The sequence below is a fragment of the Panulirus ornatus genome, chromosome 15, assembly GCF_036320965.1.
Source record: "Panulirus ornatus isolate Po-2019 chromosome 15, ASM3632096v1, whole genome shotgun sequence".
Lineage (NCBI taxonomy): Eukaryota > Metazoa > Arthropoda > Malacostraca > Decapoda > Palinuridae > Panulirus > Panulirus ornatus.
The window spans coordinates 16,181,651-16,204,897 of NC_092238.1; the positions used below are offsets into that span (position 1 = coordinate 16,181,651).

At 41.2% G+C, this 23,247-nt stretch overlaps 1 protein-coding gene across 8 annotated transcripts in view; it reads right to left on the minus strand.

Moving 5' to 3' along the window:
• LOC139753730 (tuberin-like) overlaps positions 1-23,247 on the minus strand; it is a 582,506-nt gene that overhangs the window by 116,381 nt on the left and 442,878 nt on the right. For all 8 annotated transcript variants that reach the window (XM_071670514.1, XM_071670517.1, XM_071670516.1 and 5 more), the window contains one exon: positions 16,903-17,069. In XM_071670514.1, coding sequence (XP_071526615.1) covers positions 16,903-17,069 — 167 coding nt within the window. The remainder of the gene's footprint in view (positions 1-16,902; positions 17,070-23,247) is intronic.

Below are 23,247 nucleotides of genomic sequence, written 5' to 3' on the forward strand. Positions count from 1 at the left end.
GCTCTGTGGAAGGTATAAAGAATATATGGTGTGGGAGGCAAGTTGTTAGAAGCAGTGAAAAGTTTTTATCGAGGATGTAAGGCATGTGTACGTGTAGGAAGAGAGGAAAGTGATTGGTTCTCAGTGAATGTAGGTTTGCGGCAGGTGTGTGTGATGTCTCCATGGTTGTCTAATTTGTTTATGGATGGGGTTGTTAGGGAGGTGAATGCAAGAGTTTTGGAAAGAGGGGCAAGTATGAAGTCTGTTGGGGATGAGAGAGCTTGGGAAGTGAGTCAGTTGTTGTTCGCTGATGATACAGCACTGGTGGCTGATTCATGTGAGAAACTGCAGAAGCTGGTGACTGAGTTTGGTAAAGTGTGTGAAAGAAGAAAGTTAAGAGTAAATGTGAATAAGAGTAATGTAATTAGGTACAGAAGGGTTGAGGGTCAAGTCAATTGGGAGGTAAATTTGAATGGAGAAAAACTGGAGGAAGTAAAGTGTTTTAGATATCTGGGAGTCGATCTGTCAGCGGATGGAACCGTGGAAGTGGAAGTGGATCATAGGGTGGGGGAGGGGGCGAAAATTTTGGGAGCCTTGAAAAATGTGTGGAAGTCGAGAACATTATCTCGGAAAGCAAAAATGGGTATGTTTGAAGGAATAGTGGTTCCAACAATGTTGTATGGTTGCGAGGCGTGGGCTATGGATAGAGTTGTGCGCAGGAGGATGGATGTGCTGGAAATGAGATGTTTGAGGACAATGTGTGGTGTGAGGTGGTTTGATCGAGTAAGTAACGTAAGGGTAAGAGAGATGTGTGGAAATAAAAAGAGCGTGGTTGAGAGAGCAGAAGAGGGTGTTTTGAAATGGTTTGGGCACATGGAGAGAATGAGTGAGGAAAGATTGACCAAGAGGATATATGTGTCGGAGGTGGAGGGAACGAGGAGAAGAGGGAGACCGAATTGGAGGTGGAAAGATGGAGTGAAAAAGATTTTGTGTGATCGGGGCCTGAACATGCAGGAGGGTGAAAGGAGGGCAAGGAATAGAGTGAATTGGAGCGATGTGGTATACAGGGGTTGACGTGCTGTCAGTGGAGTGAATCAAGGCATGTGAAGCGTCTGGGGTAAACCATGGAAAGCTGTGTAGGTATGTATATTTGCATGTGTGGACGTGTGTATGTACATGTGTATGGGGGGGGGTTGGGCCATTTCTTTCGTCTGTTTCCTTGCGCTACCTCGCAAACGCGGGAGACAGCGACAAAGTATAAAAAAAAAAAAAAAAAAAAAAAAAAAATATATTGGAATCACAATTTTGCACATGATCAAGATATTCCTACGAGTCCACGGGAAAATGAAACACAAAAAGTTCCCAAGTGCACTCTCGTGTAATAATCACATCATCAGGAGAGACAATAGAGAAATATAACATTCAGTTGATATACATCGAAGAGACGAGGCTAGGACGCCATTTGGTAAACATGTGATTGTCCTGTTTCAAAGTCTAATTTCATTGAAATGATAAAATTGTGTATAAAAGACTGTGTATTTCAATTTAATGGAAATTATTATGCTCAAAAATATGGTATGGCAATGGGTAACCCTCTTTCACCTGTACTAAGTAATCTTTATATGGAATTTTTTAAAACAAAATTACTAAATGATATCTTACTTTCTAATGCAATTTGGTTTAGGTATGCAGATGATGTTCTTTGTGTTTGGCCAACAAATGAAAATTTACAAATATTTCTCCCCTTACTTAACAATTTAGTACCTTCCATCAAATTTACCGTAGAAAATGAAAATAATAGGTATGTTACCATTTTTAGATTGCATGATCCATAGACAAGGAAACAAGTTTAAGTTTAGTATATACAGAAAGCCCACCAATGTATGCTCATATATCCATTATTACTCATCTCAACATGACAGAGTTAAATTATCATCATTTCAATCTATGTTCCTAAGGGCATTACGTATTTGCAGTCCAGAGTTTATTGATAATGAGTTTGAGAAGATATATTCTATTGGATCTAAGTTAAAGTACCCTAGATCTTTCATTGAGAAATCCCTTAAGTTAGCAAAGAAATCATTTTATAGAGTTGAGCCCAAACCTCCCTTTGACACCAAGAATCTTTTAGTTCTCCCTTTAATAATAATTTCACTTTGCTTCCCATGTTGCTTAAATCCTTTAATGTAAATGTTGCCTTTAGCAACAATAATACTATAAAGAATATCTTAATCAGGAATTCACCAGAAAATTCTCTTGGCTGCATCTATAAAGTTCATTGTGGAAACTGTGATAAATTTTATGTTGGTCAGACTGGCAAGGATCTTTCTGTTAGACTTAAGCAACATAAATATAGTATAAGAACGGGAAGAGAATCAAATGCCTTGTTTAATCATGTTAAAAACTATGATCATTGTATTGACTGGAGTAACGCCATCTCAGTTGTTAACTCTAACTCTATTACCAAGAGAAATATCATTGAATCTTCTATCATTAAATACACAAAGAATTATAATCTTAATATCAGTAATGGTCTGTACAAATTAGATAACTTTATTATTGATAAGATTTGTAAAATGATAAGTTTATGAACGCTCGTTGTATGTTTTGGACAATCACATGTTTACCATATGGCGTCCTAGCCTCGTCTCTTCGATGTATTTTAACTGAATGTTATATTTCTCTCTTGTGTCTCCCCTGATGATGTGATCATTACACGAAAGTGCACTTGGGAACTTTTCGTGTTTCATTTTCCCCGTGGACTCAAAGGAATATATATATATATATATATATATATATATATATATATATATATATATATATATATATATATGTATTTTTTTTTTATCGCTGTCTCCCGCGTTTGCGAGGTAGCGCAAGAAAACAGACAAAAGAAATGGCCCAACCCACCCCCATACAACATCCATATACATACGTCCACACACACAAATATACATACCTACACAGCTTTCCATGGTTTACCCCAGACGCTTCACATGCCCTGATTCAATCTACTGACAGCAAGTCAACCCCGGTATACCACATCGATAAATTTCACTCTATTCCTTCCCCTCCTTTCACCCTCCTGCATGTTCAGGCCCCAATCACACAAAATCTTTTTCACTCCATCTTTCCACCTCCAATTTGGTCTCCCACTTCTCCTCGTTCCCTCCAGCTCCGACACATATATCCTATTGGTCAATCTTTCCTCACTCATTCTCTCCATGTGCCCAAACCATTTCAAAACACCCTCTTCTGCTCTCTCAACCACGCTCTTTTTATTTCCACACATCTCTCTTACCCTTACGTTACTTACTCGATCAAACCACCTCACACCACACACTGTCCTCAAACATCTCATTTCCAGCACATCCATCGTCCTGCGCACAACTCTATCCATAGCCCACGCTTCGCAACCATACAACATTGTTGGAACCACTATTCCTTCAAACATACCCATTTTTGCTTTCCGAGATAATGTTCTCGACTTCCACACATTCTTCAAGGCTCCCAGAATTTTCGCCCCCTCCCCCACCTTATGATCCACTTCCGCTTCCATGGTTCCATCCACTGCCAGATCCACTCCCAGATATCTAAAACACTTTACTTCCTCCAGTTTTTCTCCATTCAAACTTACCTCCCAATTGACTTGACCCTTAACCCTACTGTACCTAATTACCTTGCTCTTATTCACATTTACTCTTAACTTTCTTCTTTCACACACTTTACCAAACTCAGTCACCAGCTTCTGCAGTTTCTCACATGAATCGGCCACCAGCGCTGTATCATCAGCGAACAACAACTGACTCGCTTCCCAAGCTCTCTCATCCCCAACAGACTTCATACTTGCCCCTCTTTCAGAAACTCTTGCATTCACCTCCCAAACAAACCCATCCATAAACAAATTAAACAACCATGGAGACATCACACACCCCTGCCGCAAACCTACATTCACTGAGAACCTATCACTTTCCTCTCTTCCCACACGTACACACACACACACACATATATATATATATATATATATATATATATATACTCGATTGATATGGGTAAAACTGAAAGTTGATGGAAGAGATGGGTGATTATTGGTGCATATGCACCTGGGCATGAGAACAATGATCATGAGAGGCAAGTGTTTTGGGAGCAGCTGAATGAGTGTGTTAGTGGTTTTGATGCACGAGACCAGGTTATAGTGATGGGTGATTTGAATGCAAAGGTGAGTAATGTGGCAGTTGAGGGAATAATTGGTATACATGGGGTGTTCAGTGTTGTAAATGGAAATGATGAAGAGCTTGTAGATTTATGTGCTGAAAAAGGACTGGTGATTGGGAATACCTGGTTTAAAAAGCGAGATATACATAAGTATACGTATGTAAGTTGGAGAGATGGCCAGAGAGCGATATTGGTTTACGTGTTAATTGATAGACGCACGAAAGAGAGACTTTTGGATGTTAATGTGCTGAGAGGTGCAACTGGAGGGACGTCTGATCATTATCTTGTGGAAGCAAAGGTGAAGATTTGTGGGGGTTTTCAGAAAAGAAGAGAGAACGTTGGGGTGAAGATAGTGGTGAGAGTAAGTGAGCTTGGGAAGGAGACTTGTATGAGGAAGCACCAGGAGAAACTGAGTACAGAATGGAAAAAGGTGAGAACAAAGGAGGTAAGGGGAGTGGGGGAGGAATGGGATGTATTTAAGGAAGCAGTGATGGCTTGCGCAAAAGATGCTTGTGGCATGAGAAGCATGGGAGGTGGGTTGATTAGAAAAGGTGGTGAGTGGTGGAATGGAGAAGTAAGATTATTAGTGAAAGAGAAGAGAGAGGCATTTGAACGATTTTTGCAGGGAAAAAATGCAAATGAGTGGGAGAGGTATAAAAGAAAGAGGCAGGAGGTCAAGAGAAAGGTGCAAGAGGTGAAAAAGAGGGCAAATGAGAGCTGGGGTGAGAGAGTATCATTAAATTTTAGGGAGAATAAAAAGATGTTTTGGAAGGAGATAAATAAAGTACGTAAGACAAGGGAGCAAATGGGAACTTCAGTGAAGGGGGCAAATGGGGAGGTGATATCAAGTAGTGTTGATGTGAGAAGGAGATGGAGTGAGTATTTTGAAGGTTTGTTGAATGTGTTTGATGATAGAGTGGCAGATGTGGGGTGTCTTGGTCGAGGTGGTGTGCAAAGTGAGAGGGTTAGGGAAAATGATTTGGTAAATAGAGAAGAGGTAGTAAAAGCTTTACGGAAGATGAAAGCCGGCAAAGCAGCAGGTTTGGATGGCATTGCAGTGGAATTTATTAAAAAAGGGGGTGACTGTATTGTTGACTGGTTGGTAAGGTTATTTAATGTATGTATGATTAATGGTGAGGTGCCTGAGGATTGGCGGAATGCTTGCATAGTGCCACTATACAAAGGCAAAGGGGATAAGAGTGAGCGTTCAAATTACAGAGGTATAAGTTTGTTGAGTATTCCTGGTAAATTATATGGGAGGGTATTGATTGAGAGGGTGAAGGCATGTACAGAGCATCAGATTGGGGAAGAGCAGTGTGGTTTCAGAAGTGGTAGAGGATGTGTGGATCAGAAGTTTGCTTTGAAGAATGTATGCGAGAAATACTTAGAAAAACATATGGATTTGTATGTAGCATTTATGGATCTGGAGAAGGCATATGATAGAGTTGATAGAGATGCTCTGTGGAAGGTATTAAGAATATATGGTGTGGGAGGCAAGTTGTTAGAAGCGGTGAAAAGTTTTTATCGAGGATGTAAGGCATGTGTTCGTGTAGGAAGAGAGGAAAGCGATTGGTTCTCAGTGAATGTAGGTTTGCGGCAGGGGTGTGTGATGTCCCCATGGTTGTCTAATTTGTTTATGGTTGGGGTTGTTAGGGAGGTGAATGCAAGAGTTTTGGAAAGAGGGGCAAGTATGCAGTCTGTTGTGGATGAGAGAGCTTGGGAAGTGAGTCAGTTGTTGTTCGCTGATGATACAGCGCTGGTGGCTGATTCAGGTGAGAAACTGCAGAAGCTGGAGACTGAGTTTGGTAAAGTGTGTGAAAGAAGAAAGTTAAGAGTAAAATGTGAATAAGAGCAAGGTTATTAGGTACAGTAGGGTTGAGGGTCAAGTCAATTGGGAGGTAAGTTTGAATGGAGAAAAACTGGAGGAAGTAAAGTGTTTTAGATATCTGGGAGTGGATCTGGCAGCGGATGGAAACATGGAAGCGGAAGTGAATCATAGAGTGGGGGAGGGGGCGAAAATTCTGGGAGTCTTGAAGAATGTTTGGAAGTCGAGAACATTATCTCGGAAAGCAAAAATGGGTATGTTTGAAGGAATAGTGGTTCCAACAATGTTGTATGGTTGCGAAGCGTGGGCTATGGATAGAGTTGTGCGCAGGAGGGTGGATGTGCTGGAAATGAGATGTTTCAGGACAATATGTGGTGTGAGGTGGTTTGATCGAGTAAGTAATGTAAGGGTGAGAGAGATGTGTGGAAATAAAAAGAGTGTGGTTGAGAGAGCAGAAGAGGGTGTTTTGAAATGGTTTGGTGACATGGAGAGAATGAGTGGGGAAAGATTGACCAAGAGGATATATATGTCAGAGGTGGAGGGAACGAGGAGAAGTGGGAGACTAAATTGGAGGTGGAAAGATGGAGTGAAAAAGCTTTTGAGTGATCGGGGCCTGAACATGCAGGAGGGTGAAAGGCGTGCAAGGAATAGAGTGAATTGGAACGACGTGGTATACCGGGGTCGACGTGCTGTCAATGGATTGAACCAGGGAATGTGAAGCGTCTGGGGTAAACCATGCAAAGTGGGTGGGGCCTGGATATGGAAAGGGAGCTGTGGTTTCGGTGCATTATTACATGACAGCTAGAGACTGAGTGTGAACGAATGGGGCCTTTGGTGTTTTTCCTAGCGCTACCTCGCACACATGAGGGAGGAGGGGGTTGTTATTCCATGTGTGGCGGGGTGGCGATGGGAACAAATAAAGGCAGACAGTATGAATTATGTACATGTGTATATATGTATATGTCTGTGTGTGTATATATATATGTGTACATTGAGATGTATAGGTATGTATATTGTGCATGGGTGGACATGTATGTATATACATGTGTATGTGGGCGGGTTGGGCCATTCCTTCGTCTGTTTCCTTGCGCTAGCTCGCTAACGCGGGAGACAGCGACAAAGCAAAATAAATAAATAAATAAATATATATATTTGGGAGCGGGGGGCTGGAAATCCTCGCCTCGTTTCTTTTTTTAATTTTCCAAAAGAAGGAACAGAGAAGGGGGCCAGTTGAGGATATTCCCTCAGAGGCCCAGTCCTCTGGTCTTAACGCTACCTTGCTAATGCGGGAAACGGCAAACAGTTTGAAAAAAAAAATATATATATATATATTTCAGCACATAAATCTACAAGCTCTTCACCATTTCCATTTACAACACTGAACACCCCATGTATACCAATTATTCCCTCAACTGCCACATTACTCACCTTTGCATTCAAATCACCCATCACTATAACCCAGTCTCGTGCATCAAAACCACTAACACACTCATTCAGCTGCTCCCAAAACACTTGCCTCTCATGATCTTTCTTCTCATGCCCAGGTGCATATGCACCAATAATCACCCATCTCTCTCCATCAACTTTCAGTTTTACTCATATTAATCGAGAATTTACTTTCTTACATTCTATCACATACTCCCACAACTCCTGTTTCAGGAGTACTGCTACTCCTTCCCTTGCTCTTGTCGTCACACTAACCCCTGACTTTACTCCCAAGACATTCCCAAACCACTCTTCCCCTTGACCCTTGAGCTTCGTTTAAGAAGCTTCGTTTAAAAAGCGAGATATACATAAGTATACGTATGTAAGTAGGAGAGATGGCCAGAGAGCGTTATTGGATTACGTGTTAATTGACAGGTGCGCGAAACAGAGGCTTTTCGATGTCAATGTGCTGAGAGGTGCAACTGGAGGGATGTCTGATCATTATCTTGTGGAGGCTAAGGTGAAGATTTGTATGCGTTTTCAGAAAAGAAGAGTGAATGTTGGGGTGAAGAGGGTGGTGAGAGTAAGTGAGCTTGGGAAGGAGACTTGTGTGAGGAAGTACCAGGAGAGACTGAGTACAGAATGGAAAAAGGCGAGAACAATGGAAGTAAGGGGAGTGGGGGAGGAATGGGATATATTTAGGGAATCAGTGATGGATTGTGCAAAAGATGCTTGTGGCATGAGAAGAGTGGGAGGTGGGTTGATTAGAAAGGGTAGTGAGTGGTGGGATGAAGAAGTAAGATTATTAGTGAAAGAAAAGAGAGAGGCATTTGGACGATTTTTGCAGGGAAAAAATGCAATTGAGTGGGAGATGTATAAAAGAAAGAGACAGGAGGTCAAGAGAAAGGTGCAAGAGGTGAAAAAAGGGCAAATGAGAGTTGGGGTGAGAGAGTATCATTAAATTTTAGGGAGAATAAAAAGATGTTCTGGAAGGAGGTAAATAAAGTGCGTAAGACAAACGAGCAAATGGGTACTTCAGTGAAGGGCGCAAATGGGGAGGTGATAACAAGTAGTGGTGATGTGAGAAGGGGATGGAGTGAGTATTTTGAAGGTTTGTTGAATGTGTTTGATGATAGAGTGGCAGATATAGGGTGTTTTGGTCGAGGTGGTGTGCAAAGTGAGAGGGTTAGGGAAAATGATTTGGTAAACAGAGAAGAGGTAGTAAAAGCTTTGCGGAAGATGAAAGCCGGCAAGGCAGCAGGTTTGGATGGTATTGCAGTGAAATTTATTAAAAAAAGGGGGTGACTGTATTATTGACTGGTTGGTAAGGTTATTTAATGTATGTATGACTCATGGTGAGGTGCCTGAGGATTGGCGGAATGCTTGCATAGTGCCATTGTACAAAGGCAAAGGGGATAAGAGTGAGTGCTCAAATTACAGAGGTATAAGTTTGATGAGTATTCCTGGTAAATTATATGGGAGGGTATTGATTGAGAGGGTGAAAGCATGTACAGAGCATCAGATTGGGGAAGAGCAGTGTGGTTTCAGAAGTGGTAGAGGATGTGTGGATCAGGTGTTTGCTTTGAAGAATGTATGTGAGAAATACTTAGAAAAGCAAATGGATTTGTATGTAGCATTTATGGATCTGGAGAAGGCATATGATAGAGTTGATAGAGATGCTCTGTGGAAGGTATTAAGAATATATGGTGTGGGAGGCAAGCTGTTAGAAGCAGTGAAAAGTTGTTATCGAGGATGTAAGGCATGTGTACGTGTAGGAAGAGAGGAAAGTGATTGGTTCTCAGTGAATGTAGGTTTGCGGCAGGGGTGTGTGATGTCTCCATGGTTGTTTAATTTGTTTATGGATGGGGTTGTTAGGGAGGTGAATGCAAGAGTTTTAGAAAGAGGGGCAAGTATGAAGTCTGTTGGGGATGAGAGAGCTTGGGAAGCGAGTCAGTTGTTGTTCGCTGATGATACAGCGCTGGTGGCTGATTCATGTGAGAAACTGCAGAAGCTGGTGACTGAGTTTGGTAAAGTGTGTGAAAGAAGAAAGTTAAGAGTAAATGTGAATAAGAGCAAGGTTATTAGGTACAGTAGGGTTGAGGGTCAAGTCAATTGGGAGGTAAGTTTGAATGGAGCAAAACTGGAGGAAGTAAAGTGTTTTAGATATCTGGGAGTGGTTCTGGCAGCGGATGGAACCATGGAAGCGGAAGTGGATCATAGGGTGGGGGAGGGGGCAAAAATTCTGGGAGCCTTGAAGAATGTGTGGAAGTCAAGAACATTATCTCAGAGAGCAAAAATGGGTATGTTTGAAGGAATAGTGGTTCCAACAATGTTGTATGGTTGCGAGGCGTGGGCTATGGATAGAGTTGTGCACAGGAGGATGGATGTGCTAGAAATGAGATGTTTGAGGACAATGTGTGGTGTGAGGTGGTTTGATCGAGTAAGTAACGTAAGGGTAAGAAAGATGTGTGGAAATAAAAAGAGCGTGGTTGAGAGAGCAGAAGAGGGTGTTTTGAAATGGTTTGGGCACATGGAGAGAATGAGTGAGGAAAGATTGACCAAGAGGATATATGTGTCGGAGGTGGAGGGAACGAGAAGTGGGAGACCAAATTGGAGGTGGAAAGATGGAGTGAAAAAGATTTTGTGTGATCGGGGCCTGAACATGCAGGAGGGTGAAAGGAGGGCAAGGAATAGAGTGAATTGGATTGATGTGGTATACCGGGGTTGACGTGCTGTCAGTGGATTGAATCAGGGCATGTGAAGCGTCTGGGGTAAACCATGAAAAGCTGTGTAGGTATGTATATTTGCGTGTGTGCACGTATGTATATACATGTGTATGGGGGTGGGTTGGGCCATTTCTTTCGTCTGTTTCCTTGCGGTACCTCGCAAATGCGGGAGACAGCGACAAAGCAAAAAAAAATATATATATATATATATATATATATATATATATATATATATATATATATGAAAAACAAAAAAGGAACAGACAAGGAGGCCAAGTGAGGATTTTGCCTACTAGGCTCCGTCCTCAGTTCTTGACGATACCCCGCTAACATGGGAAGTGGCGAGTATGTATGAGGATGGGAAGAAAGAATACTTCCTACATATTCCCTTTGAGTTGTAGGAGGAGACAAAGGGGAGGGAGTGGGGAACTGGAAATCCTGTCCTTGTTTTGATTTTCAAAAAGAAAGAACATAGAAGGGGGCCAAGTGAGGATATTCCATCTAAGGCTCAGTCCTCTCTCCTTAATGTTACTTCGCTAACAAGGGAAATGGCAAATATGCATGAAAAAAATATATATCTATTCGTTTATTAAACTTAATCATTGTTTGCTCCATCAGCAAGGTAGTGCTAGGAAACAGACGAAGAATGGCCCATCAACTCACATATACATAAATGACCATACACACACATAACATATACATATATACATTAATATACATACACAGACATATACATATATACATATGTACATAACATGGAGAGAATGAGAATGAGTGAGGAAAGATTGACCAAGAGGATATATGTGTCGGAGGTGGAGGGAACGAGGAGAAGAGGGAGACCAAATTGGAGGTGGAAAGATGGAGTGAAAAAGATTTTGTGTGATCAGGGCCTGAATATGCAGGAGGGTGAAAGGAGAGCAAGGAATAGAGTGAATTGGAGCGATGTGGTATACCGGGGTTGACGTGCTGTCAGTGGATTGAATCAAGGCATGTGAAGCGTCTGGGGTAAACCATGGAAAGCTGTGTAGGTATGTATATTTGCGTGTGTGGACGTATGTATATACATGTGTATGGGGGGGGGTTGGGCCATTTCTTTCGTCTGTTTCCTTGTGCTACCTCGCAAATGCGGGAGACAGCGACAAAGTATAAAAAAAAAAAAAAAAAATATATATATATATATATATATATATATATATATATATATATATATATAAAGTGTGTGAAAGAAGAAAGTTAAGAGTAAATGTGAATAAGAGCAAGGTTATTAGGTACAGTAGGGCTGAGGGTCAAGTCAATTGGGAGGTAAGTTTGAATGGAGAAAAACTGGAGGAAGTAAAGTGTTTTAGATATCTGGGAGTCGATCTGGCAGCGGATGGAACCATGGAAGCGGAAGTGGATCAGAGGGTGGGGGAGGGGTTGAAAATCCTGGGAGCCTTGAAGAATGTGTGGAAGTCGAGAACATTATCTCGGAAAGCAAAAATGGGTATGTTTGAAGGAATAGTGGTTCCAACAATTTTGTATGGTTGCGAGGCGTGGGCTATGGATAGAGTTGTGCGCAGGAGGGTGGATGTGCTGGAAATGAGATGTTTGAGGACAATGTGTGGTGTGAGGTGGTTTGATCGAGTAAGTAACGTAAGGGTAAGAGAGATGTGTGGAAATAAAAAGAGCGTGGTTGAGAGAGCAGAAGAGGGTGTTTTGAAATGGTTTGGGCACATGGAGAGAATGAGTGAGGAAAGATTGACCAAGAGGATATATGTGTCGGAGGTGGAGGGAACGAGGAGAAGTGGGAGACCAAATTGGAGGTGGAAAGATGGAGTGAAAAAGATTTTGTGTGATCGGGGCCTGAACATGCAGGAGGGTGAAAGGAGGGCAAGGAATAGAGTGAATTGGATCGATGTGGTATACCGGGGTTGACGTGCTGTCAGTGGATTGAATCAGGGCATGTGAAGCGTCTGGGGTAAACCATGGAAAGCTGTGTAGGTATGTATATTTGTGTGTGTGGACGTGTATGTATATACATGTGTATGGGGGTGGGTTGGGCCATTTCTTTCGTCTGTTTCCTTGGGCTACCTCGCAAACGCGGGAGACAGCGACAAAGCAAAAAAAAAAAAAAAAAAAAAAAATATGTACATAACCATACTTGCTTGCCTTCAAAAAAGGCCAGATTCATTCACACTCAGTCTCTAGCTGTCATGTGTAATGCACTGAAACCACAGCTCCCTATCAACCACATCCAGGCTCCACACACCTTTCTATGATTTACCCCAGACATTTCACGTGCCCTGGTTTAGTCCCCTGACAGCAAGTCGACCCCGGTATGGCATACTGTTCTAATTCACTCTATTCCTTGCATACCTCTCAACCTCCTGCATGTTCAAGCCCCGATTGCTCAAAATCTTTTTCACTCAATCCTTCCACCTCCAATTTGGTTTTCCACCTTACCTTGTTCCCTTCTCTTCTGACACGTATATCCTCTTTGTCGATCTTTCCTCACTCATTCTTTCTGTATCTCCAAACCATTTCAACACATCCTCTTCTGCTCTCTCAACCACACTCTTTTTATTACCGCACATCTCTCACCCTTTCATTACTTACTCAATCGAACCACCTCACACCACATATTGTCCTCAAACATCTTATTTCCAACAAATCCAACCTACTTCATCCAACCCTGTCTATAGCCCATGCCTCACAACCATATAGTATAGCTGGAACTACTATTCCTTCAAACATACCCAATTTTGCTCCACATGATAACATTCTCTCCTTCCACACATTCATCACTCCCAAAGCCTTCACCCCTTCCCCCACCCTGTGACTCGCTTCCACTTCCATAGTTCCATCCGCTGCTAAGTCCAATCCCAGATATCTAAAACACTTCACTTCCTCCAATTTTTCTCCATTCAAACTCACATCCGAATTAACTTGACCCTCAACCCTAATGAACCTAATAACTTTGCTCTCATTCATATTTACTCTCAACTTTCTCCTTTCACACACTTTTCCAAACTCAGTCACTAACTTCTGTAGTTTCTCACTCGAATCAGCCACTAGAGCTGTATCGCTGGTGAACAACAACTGACACTTCCCAGGCCCTGTCATACCTAACAGATTATATACTTGCCCCTCTCTCCTACACCCTTGCATTTTACCTTCCTAACCACCCCGTCCATAAACAAATTAAACAATCATGGGGACATCATGCACCCTGCCATAGACAGACATTCACTGGGAACCAATCATTCTCCTCTCTTCCTACTTGTACACATGCCTTACTTCCTCAATAAAAACTTTTCACTACTTCTAGAAACTTGGATCCCACACCATTTACTCTTAAAACCTTCCACAAAGCATCTCTATCAACCCCATCATATGCCTTAACCAGATCCATAAATGCTACATACATATCCATCTGTTTTTCTAAGTATTTCTCCCACACATTCTTCAAAGCAAGCACCTGATCCACACATACTCTACCTCTCCTGAAACCATACTGCTCTTCCCCAGTCTGATACTCAGTACATGCCTTCACCCTCTCAATCAATAACCTTCCATATAATTTCCCAGGAATACTCAACAAACTTATGCCTCTGTAGTTTTAACACTCACCTTTATCCCCTTTGCCTTTGTATAATGGCACTATGCATGCATTCTGTCAATCCTCATACACTTCACCATGATCCATACATACACTGAATATCCTTACCAAACCAAACACACAGTCACCCCCCTTTCTTAATAAATTCAACTTCAAAACCACGCAAACCCGCTGCCTTGCCAGATTTCATCTTCCACAAAGCTTTCACTGCCTCTTCCCTCTTAACCAAACCATTCTCCCTGACCCTCTCACTTCACACACCATCCCAGTGAAAACACCATATATCTGCAACTCTATCACCAAACACATTCAACAAACCTTCAAAATACTCAATCCATCTCCTTTCCACTTCATCACTACCTGATATTACTTCCCCACTTGCCCCCTTCACTGGTCATGAGAAGAAAGATAATGAAAGGCAAGTGTTTTGGGAGCAGCTGAGTGAGTGTGTCAGCAGTTTTGATGCATGAGACTAGGTTTTGGTGATGGGTGAATTGATTGCAAATTTAAGTAATGTGGTAGTTGAGGGCATAATTGGTGTACATGGGGTATTCAGTGATGTGAATGGAAATGGTGAAGAGCTTCTGGATTTGTGTGCTGAAAAATGTGATTGGAAATACATGATTTAAAAAGAGAGATATATAAAGTATACATACATATGTGAGGAGGAGAGATGGTCGAAGGACATAAGTGATAACTGATACTTGTGTAAAAGAGAGACTTTTGGAGATTAATGTGCCGAGGAGGGCTGCTGGAGGGATGTCTGATCACTATCTTGTGAGGGCAAAGGTGAAGATCTGTAGAGGTTTCCAAAGAAGAGAGAATGTTGGAGAGAAGAGAGCAGTGAGAGTAAGTGGGCTTGGAAAGTAGACTTGTGTGAGGAAGTATCAAGTGAGAGTGAGTAAAGAATGGCAAAAGGTGAGAGCAAATGACATGAGGGAAGTGGGTGAGGAATGGAATGCATTTAGGGAAGGAGTGATGCCATGAGCAAAAATTGCATGTGGCATGAGAATGGGGGGAGATGGACAGATTAGAAAGGGTAATGAGTGGTGGGATGAAGAAGTAAAGTTGTTAGTGAAAGAGAAAAGAGGTGTTTGGATGATACTTGCAAGGAAGGAGTGGAAATGACTGAGGGATACACAAAAGAATGCGGCAGGAGGTAAAAGGTAAAAGGGCTAAAAAAAAAAAGAGCTCAAATGAGAGTTGGGGTGAGAGTATCATTACACCTTAGGGAGAATAAAAAGATACTTTGGAAGGAGGTAAATAACATGTGTTAGAAAAGAAAACAAACAGGAACATCGGATATATATTCATATTTTTTCTTTTTTTTATATTTGATTGCCACTTCCCAAGTCAGCAAGGTAGCACCAGGAAACAGACAAAGAATGGCCCATCCACTCATATACACATACATAAACACCCATACACGTACACATACATACATAAACATATCAACATATACACATATACATACATTCCTACGAGTCCACAAGGAAAATGAAACCCGATAAGTTCCCAAGTGCACTTTCATGTAATAATCACACCATCAGGGGAGACACAAGAAAGAAATATAAGTCAGTTGATATACATAGAAGAGACGAAGCTAGGACGCCATTTGTTAAACATGTGATGTTTTGGACAATCACATGTTTACCAAATGGCGTCCTAGCTTTGTCTCTTCGATGTATATCAACTGACTTGTATTTCTCTCATGTCTCCCCTGATGATGTGATTATTACACGAAAGTGCACTTGGGAACTTATCATGTTTCATTTTCCTTGTGGACTCATAGGAATATCTTGATCATGCGCAAAATTGTGATCCTTTCCAATATACATATATATATACATATCAACATATACACATATACATAAACTGACACACACATATTCATACTTGCTTGCTTGCCTTCATCCATTCCTGGTGCTACCCCACCCCACAAGATGCAGCATTGCTACCCCCTGCTTCAGCGAGGTAGCACCAGGAAAGACAAAATATACCACATTCATTCACACTCAGTCTCTAGCTGTCATGTGAAATGCATCAAAACCACAGCTCCCTATCCACATCCAGGCCCAACACATTTCCATGGTTTACCCCAGACATTTCACATGCCCTGGTTCAGTCCATTGATAGTACATTGACCCTGGCATACCACATCGATTCAATTCACCCTATTCCTTGCACAACTCTTACCCTCCTGTATGTAAAGGCCCGAATTGCTCAAAATCTTTTTCACTCCTTCCTTCCACCTCCAATTTGGTCTTCCACTTCTTGTTCCATCCACCTCTGACACATACACACTTTGTCACTCTTTCCTCACTCTTTCTCTCCATATGTCCAAACCATTTCAACACACCCTCATCTGCTCTCTCAACCACACTCTTCCTATTTCCATACATCTCTCTTCCCCTTTCATAACTTACTCAATCAAACCACCTCACACCATATATTGTCCTCAAACATTACATTTCCAACAAATTCACCCTCCTCTGTACAACCCTATCTATAGCTTATGCCTCCCAACCATATGGTACTATTGGAATTGCTATTCCTTCAAACATACCCATTTTTGCTCTTCGAGATAACGTTCTCTCCTTCCACACATTCTTAATTGCTCACAGAACCTTCATTTCCTCCCCCACCCAGTGACTCACTTCCACTTCCATGGTTCCAGTCACTGCTAAGTCCAATCCCAGATATCTAAAACACTTCACTTCCTCCAATTTTTCTCCATTCATAATTACATTCCAATTAGCTTGTCCCCCAACCCTACTGAAACTAATAACCTTGCTCCTATTCACATTTACTCTCAACTTTCTCCTTTCAAACAATTTTCCAAACTCAGTCACCATCTTCTGCAGTTTCTCACTCGAATCAGGCACCACAGCTGTATCATCAGCGAAAAACAACTGACTCGCTTCCCAGGCCCTCTTATCCCCAACAGACTGCATACTCACCCCTCTCTCCAAAACTCTTGCATTTACCTCCCTAACCACCTCACCAAAACAACTTCACTAAATTCATTAAAGGCTATATGAAAAACTGAGGCCAAATGAAACAGTAACTGAAAGAGCAAGAAAGTTTAGTGTATACTATTCTGTAGCTTAGCAGTTGGGAAAACAAATTCATACCATATCTTTGTCATCATCTACTCTTATATCATAGAAAACAGAACTATCGTTTTGATCTTGAAAAGCTCTTGGTGCATACAGGTCACTCAGTTTAAGCAATGGAAGTTCACCTTCAGACGTCATCAATGTCAGTTCATTCTGGATACGCATGATCCATGACACATTACCTGAAAAAAATATGAAGAATTCTAATCAATTACTTTATGGAGTAATACAATGAATATATACAAGATGAGCATCCCTTATCAGATATGCCTGGGACCAGAAGTGTATCTGAATTTGGAATATTTTCATATACATAATGAGATATGTGGAAAACAGGATGGTATGGAAACAAAAAGGTTAGAGCTGAAACATACCTCAACTTTTCAAGCATTCAATGGTCTCCCTTAGGAGATACTGATTCTAGCATTCAGCGGGACTGTGTTCCCAGCAAGTGATGGTCACCTGGTTCAGTAAAAACAAACTACTTATAAATTTGTTTTATCTCTAATACCACAGATTGCAACACAGTACAGGTTGAGCATCCCTACTCTGAAAATCAGAAATCCAAAATGCTCCAAAATTCAAAACTTTTCGAGCAGCAACATGACATCACAAGTGGAAAATTCCACACCATGTTGGGCTCAGACGTTCTGTTGGCTCCAGTTTGTTACAAGCCATCATCACCACCAGAACTGCATGCATTACCCACTGTGTTTTTGCTTATTCTCTGCTCTGTGTGAATAAGTTTAAGAAAATGATTGCTTATCAGTAGCATATAAATTCAGAGTCAAGAATGAAGGTGATGCCAAGCAACCTCATATTGTCCACACTTGTGGCTGATGTTGTGACAACTTAGCTTTCTGAGGGTTCAGTGTTGCACAAACTTTTTTTCAGGTGCAAAATTATCAAAGATATTGTATACAATACCTTCAGACTATGTCTATAAGTTGTATATGAAACATAAATGGATATTGTGTTTAGACTTTGGTCCCATCCCCAAGATATCTCATTATCTATTATCCATCATGACAAATACAGAAAACAAGATGGTATGGAAACAAACAGGTTAGAGCTGGGACATACCTCAATATTTTGATCATTCAACGGTCTTCCTCAGGAGATACAAATTCCATCATTTGGCGGGACTGCATTCCCCAGAAAAAGATGGTCACCTGGTCTGACACTTTGGCATGTCACTCTCTGATTGGATCACTTGGATCGCTTGTCCTGCTGCCTTCACCTGTTCAAAGCAATTTCTGCTATCTGACATGACCAGCAGATGAAACCAGATCTTGTGTTAAAGTTGTTCTTAATCCTTTCCTCAAGGTAAGCTCACACTATCACTAAACAGTTTGTCCCTTGCCTGTAGTTGCCTTGGCATCAACCATTTAGTGATAGTGTGAGAGCTTGCCTAGAGATTAAGAATAATGTCACATCAAGCAGCAATCACTGAGAATGGGTGAAGGCAGCAGGACAAGCGATCCAATCAGAGAGCAACACATCAAGGTGTATTGCTCTCTGATCCGACCAGGTGAGCATCATTGGCTGGGAATACAGTCCCGCCAAATGCTGGAACTTGTATCTCCTGAGGAAGACCATTGAATAATCAAAACAATGAGGTATATCTCAGCTATAACACATTGAGTAATGCATATAGGTCTGGCGGTAACAATGGTTTGTAACAAACTGTTGCCAACAGAGTATAAGAGCAAAGCACAGGCAAGTGAGGTCAGGTGTGGAATTTTTTCATGTCATGTCACCACTCAAAAGGTTTCGGATTTTGGAGCATTTCTGGTCTGATTTTCCAATTAAGGGATGTTCAACCTGTACTGTGTTGCAACCTGTGGTATTAGAGATAAAACAAATCTATATGAAGTTTGTTTTCACTAAACCAATTGGGTATCAAAAACAGTACATTGAAATCTCTTAATCACCCAAGAAAAAGATTTGATGTGTGAGCTCCAACTCTGGTCCCATACTTTGCATTCACTTGGACTGAGCTTCAGATATGTATCTGACCAACTCTTCAGTTTGTTCAACCCTTTCACAGCTGCAGGTCTATAACCCATCAATTACCAACTATACAGTGGAAAATTTTAGAAATAGAAAAAAAATCTCATTTCATCTGTGGCAGTGAACACTGCAATGCTTATCCCCAGATACAAAAACAAAGAACTTAATTGGATACAGTTGTTTATAACACTGCTGCAAAATGTCAGGAGGTGTATGATGTCAGTTGGCATTGGAAATTCAGCACCAAGAGAAATACAAGTACACCACAGCATTTTCATTGTTTCCACACCAATCCATCAGTGTAATTACCTATCTGTTACTACATACTTGTAAAGCCTAGGGAGAAAGTTTTACACTTATAAGGCCCAATATCCTGAACTTTCTATACCATTTAATAGCTACTTAAACTGACATGAGCTGCCAGCATTCGCTGTTTTATTGGTTAGTTTATTCCAACCAGCCACAACACTAACACTAAACCAGTGCTTCTTAACATCTTTTTTAACTAGCTTTTTGCCCAGTTTTTTGTACTGGCCTCTGGTTCCTCTGGTGCTTGATCCCCTAAAGAATGGAACCATGGATGGAGAAGTCACAGACTGGGTGATAGGGTGAAGGTTCTGAGAGCATCTATTGATGTATGGAAAAAGAGGCTGTTACATGGTTAGCTGTAAATGGATAAATTTCAAGGTATAGTAGTCCTAATAATACTGGAAGGATGTAAGGCATGGGCGACATATGAGGACACATAATGAAAGGTGAATGTTTAATGAAATGGTTGAGAACAATTCTGGTGTTGAATGGTTTGATCAAGTACTACGTGGGTAAGAGAAAGAGTGGCAATAAAAACAGTGTAGTTAAGAGGGGTGAAGAGGGTGTGCTGAAATGGACATATGGAAAGAATAAGTGAGGAGAGGTTGACAAAGAGGATGTATGTGTCGAAAGTAGATGGGACAAGAAGGGAGATATCAAATTGGAAATGGAATGATTAAATTAAAATCCTTTAAAGTGGTCAGGGGCTGAACATGCAGGAGGGTGAAAGGCTTCATGGGATAAACTGAAATGGAGTGAAGTGGCATACAGAGGGAAACCTGTGGTCAACAGAGTGAACTAGGGTATATGAAGGAGACAGGGGAAACCATGGAAAGACTTTGGGAACAAGATGTGGAAAGGGGGCTGTAGTTTCTGTGCATTACTAATGACAGCTAGAGAATGACTGTAAGCAAATGAGGCCTTTCTTTGTTCCTGGGGCTACCTTGTTAATAATGTAAATTGCAAACAAGTATATAAAAAAAGTGTGGTCAACTGACATGTGATGCATAATCCATGCAGTGAATCACTTACCAAACATGTCCTTGTCCATATTCTTGAATGTGATTCTATACTTTGCCACTTTCACAGTTTTCCTAATGCATAACTCTAGTAATAGATTAGGCACTATTTCGACCCCTAGGCATTGTTGGGCACCTATAACTAAAAAGTTACCCCGTAAAAACAATACAACCCCAATTTTTATGTCCAATATTGATAATCTGATAATCTTAATACCTAGTTATTGGATGCTAACGATGATCCAATAATGATAACTTTTTGATTTATTCATCGATTTATTTATCTATTTATAACTGATCGCAGTTTCCTGCATCAGCGAAGTAGCACCAAGAAACAGATGAAGAATAGTCCATCCACTCATTTACAAATAATATGCATTTCCTACAAGTTTTAAAACATTTTGCTTCGTAATTTTTAAAATTCTTATGAAAAAATTTAGTTTTGAAACGCTTGTAACCAAACCAATACCATGAATTTAATTCTAATTTACCAGATAATCATCATAGCAGGAACTAAAAGGTAAGTCTGAAATTTAAGTACATCTATTAAGCTATTAAGCATATTGTACGGTACAAAATTCACGTACAAACTCAGAATTATCAATTAGTTAACTCAAAATGTAAAAAAAAACGAAGTAATTGCTAATTATTGACAACTTATGATAGGCCTAGCTGACAGTCTTTTATCTCTAGAGCCTCAGGATGTCCTTGCTGAGAGAGAAAAGCCATTACACTGTGGCAGAAGACAGAAATGGTGTGTTGTACTTCAGGAAGAGGTTGGTGAAGATCTCCATCCCCATGAAGTCAGAATTGGCCATCAGTGTCCAGCCAGGGTTCAAGAAACTTCTTGGCCTTCTGCTTGACAATGGTACTTGAGTCAGCAGCCATCCACCCAGCAAAGAGGTTGGGGGCATGCACGGCAGCGACTGCATGCTGCTGTCTGCTGTCGCTGGAGCAGGTGGCGCTGTTGCCGTTCCAGTTCCTCAGAGCTCTCTTGATCTCTTCTTCCATGGTGGCCTTGATAGAGATGCTATCGAACTTGTGCAGCCAGCGGAGCCAGAACTGTGGGTGGAAGGCAGCTGCTAGCTGGCAGTCCTGGTCATTCTGGTAGTGGTTGAACCAGGTGGTAATGGCCACTACCAGGGAATTGATTAGTAGCTTAAAACAGCCAAGCTGTTCTTCATGTTCCTGAGCTTCATGAGGGTTATGGCCACTGTGGGAAAGAGGGTTCCAAGGTAGGTGTTCTTCTTCCCCTGAATGTTGTCGAGGGCAACAGCCATATGGGACATGACTTTGGCCCACTCCTTCAGGAAGGCTATCTCCTGGTCATTGAAGGCCGAGAAGTTCTCCATGCAGTTAAGGAACCTGTCGAGCTCAGCCTTCTTAGTGGCCAGGATGTTGTTGATGATGACAATCGAGTCGTACAAGGCATTCCACTTTTTGTCAGAAACCACCAGCCTCTTGTCCAGTACTTCCTTGATGGTGTCATCGACCTGAGGGATCCTCCCCTGGGTATTGAAGAGTGCCCAACCTTGCTGTGGGCCTTCTTGTTGAGGGCATTGAAGGCAGCAACGGCAGAGCCCATCTGCTTGAGGAGGCCCTTGCCTAAGTGTGAGCCGTACACCTCATCTGGACTGGCAGACTCAGGTGCTCCTGTTCCTTATCAAGGATTTTGCCAAGGGTAACAAAGCTGATGGAATAATCACCCTCAGCCATGTCATCCTCATTGTCTGAGTTGGTCTCAGGCAGTCTGCTAACACTGTCAAAGTCAGGCATCAGGTCCACCTGGCCACCACACTAGGGGAAAGCATCACAAATTTTGAACCACTGTCAGTGGTTTTGCTGACTACCTTGTCCTGAATGTTGAAGTGTTTGTGGACCTAGACCATGGCCTCTGTTAACACATCATAATTGTGGCAACTAGTCAGATGGGTAAAGGTGAGGACAGTATGCTTCCTGGCCCCCTCCCCCACCCTATATCTCACTTCAGCTTCCATTCACTGCAAAATCCACTCTTGGATATCTAAAACACTTCACTTCTTCCAATTTTCTTCATTCAAACTTACATCCCAACTAACTTGTCCTTCATCCTAGCTGAACCTAATAATGAAAAAGTACCATCTGATGTAGTATATCTAGATTTCCAAAAAGCTTTCAATAAAATACCTCAAGAGACTTTTAAATACTCTCAAAGCACAGGAAATTGGTGAACTCTGTACATAGATCAGATACTGGTTTACCAGAAAGTAGTATGCAGTATTAAACACTGAAGTGGTGTAACACTGGGGTTGGTACTAGGACCAATACTTTTCATAATATACATTAATGACCTATAACTCTGACTCATATCTAAGATCTCCAAATTTGTTGATGTTACTAAACCAGGAGGTAGAGTTGTAAACAAGGTGGGATTGTAAAATGATTCAAAGAAATCTTTACTTACAAGCAGAGTGGTCAGACATATGGCAAATGAAGTTTTATGTAAACAAGTGTAAAGTTATCAACTTTGGAGACAAGGATACATGCTACAACTACAAACTATTCAGAAACTCTCTAAAATAAATGAAGAGAAGGACCTTGCAATTGCCATTAGCAACAATCTGAAGTACATTAAACAATGTTAAGCATCAAGTAAAAAAGGTAAACAAATGTTAGGTTTCATAGCCAGGAATATAGATTACAAGACACCAGAAACAATTCACACTTTATAATTCTCTGGTAATACCACACCTTGAATATGCAGTCCAGTTTTGGTTCTCAAACTATAAAGAGACGAGGAAGAATTAAATCAAGTACAGAGACGCACCACAAAGTTGATCCCGTCCTTAGTAAACTGGCATAGGAAAAGAGGCTAAAATGATTGGATCTCTTCTCCCTTAAAAAACAGAAACTTCGCAGTGACAATCCAAGCGTTCAAAATTCTGAACAAGTTCGATACAGTAAATTACAGACATCTTTTTGAAATATGAGAAAATACAGTTACCAGGACAAACAACAAAAAACTCAAAGCTAAAGATGT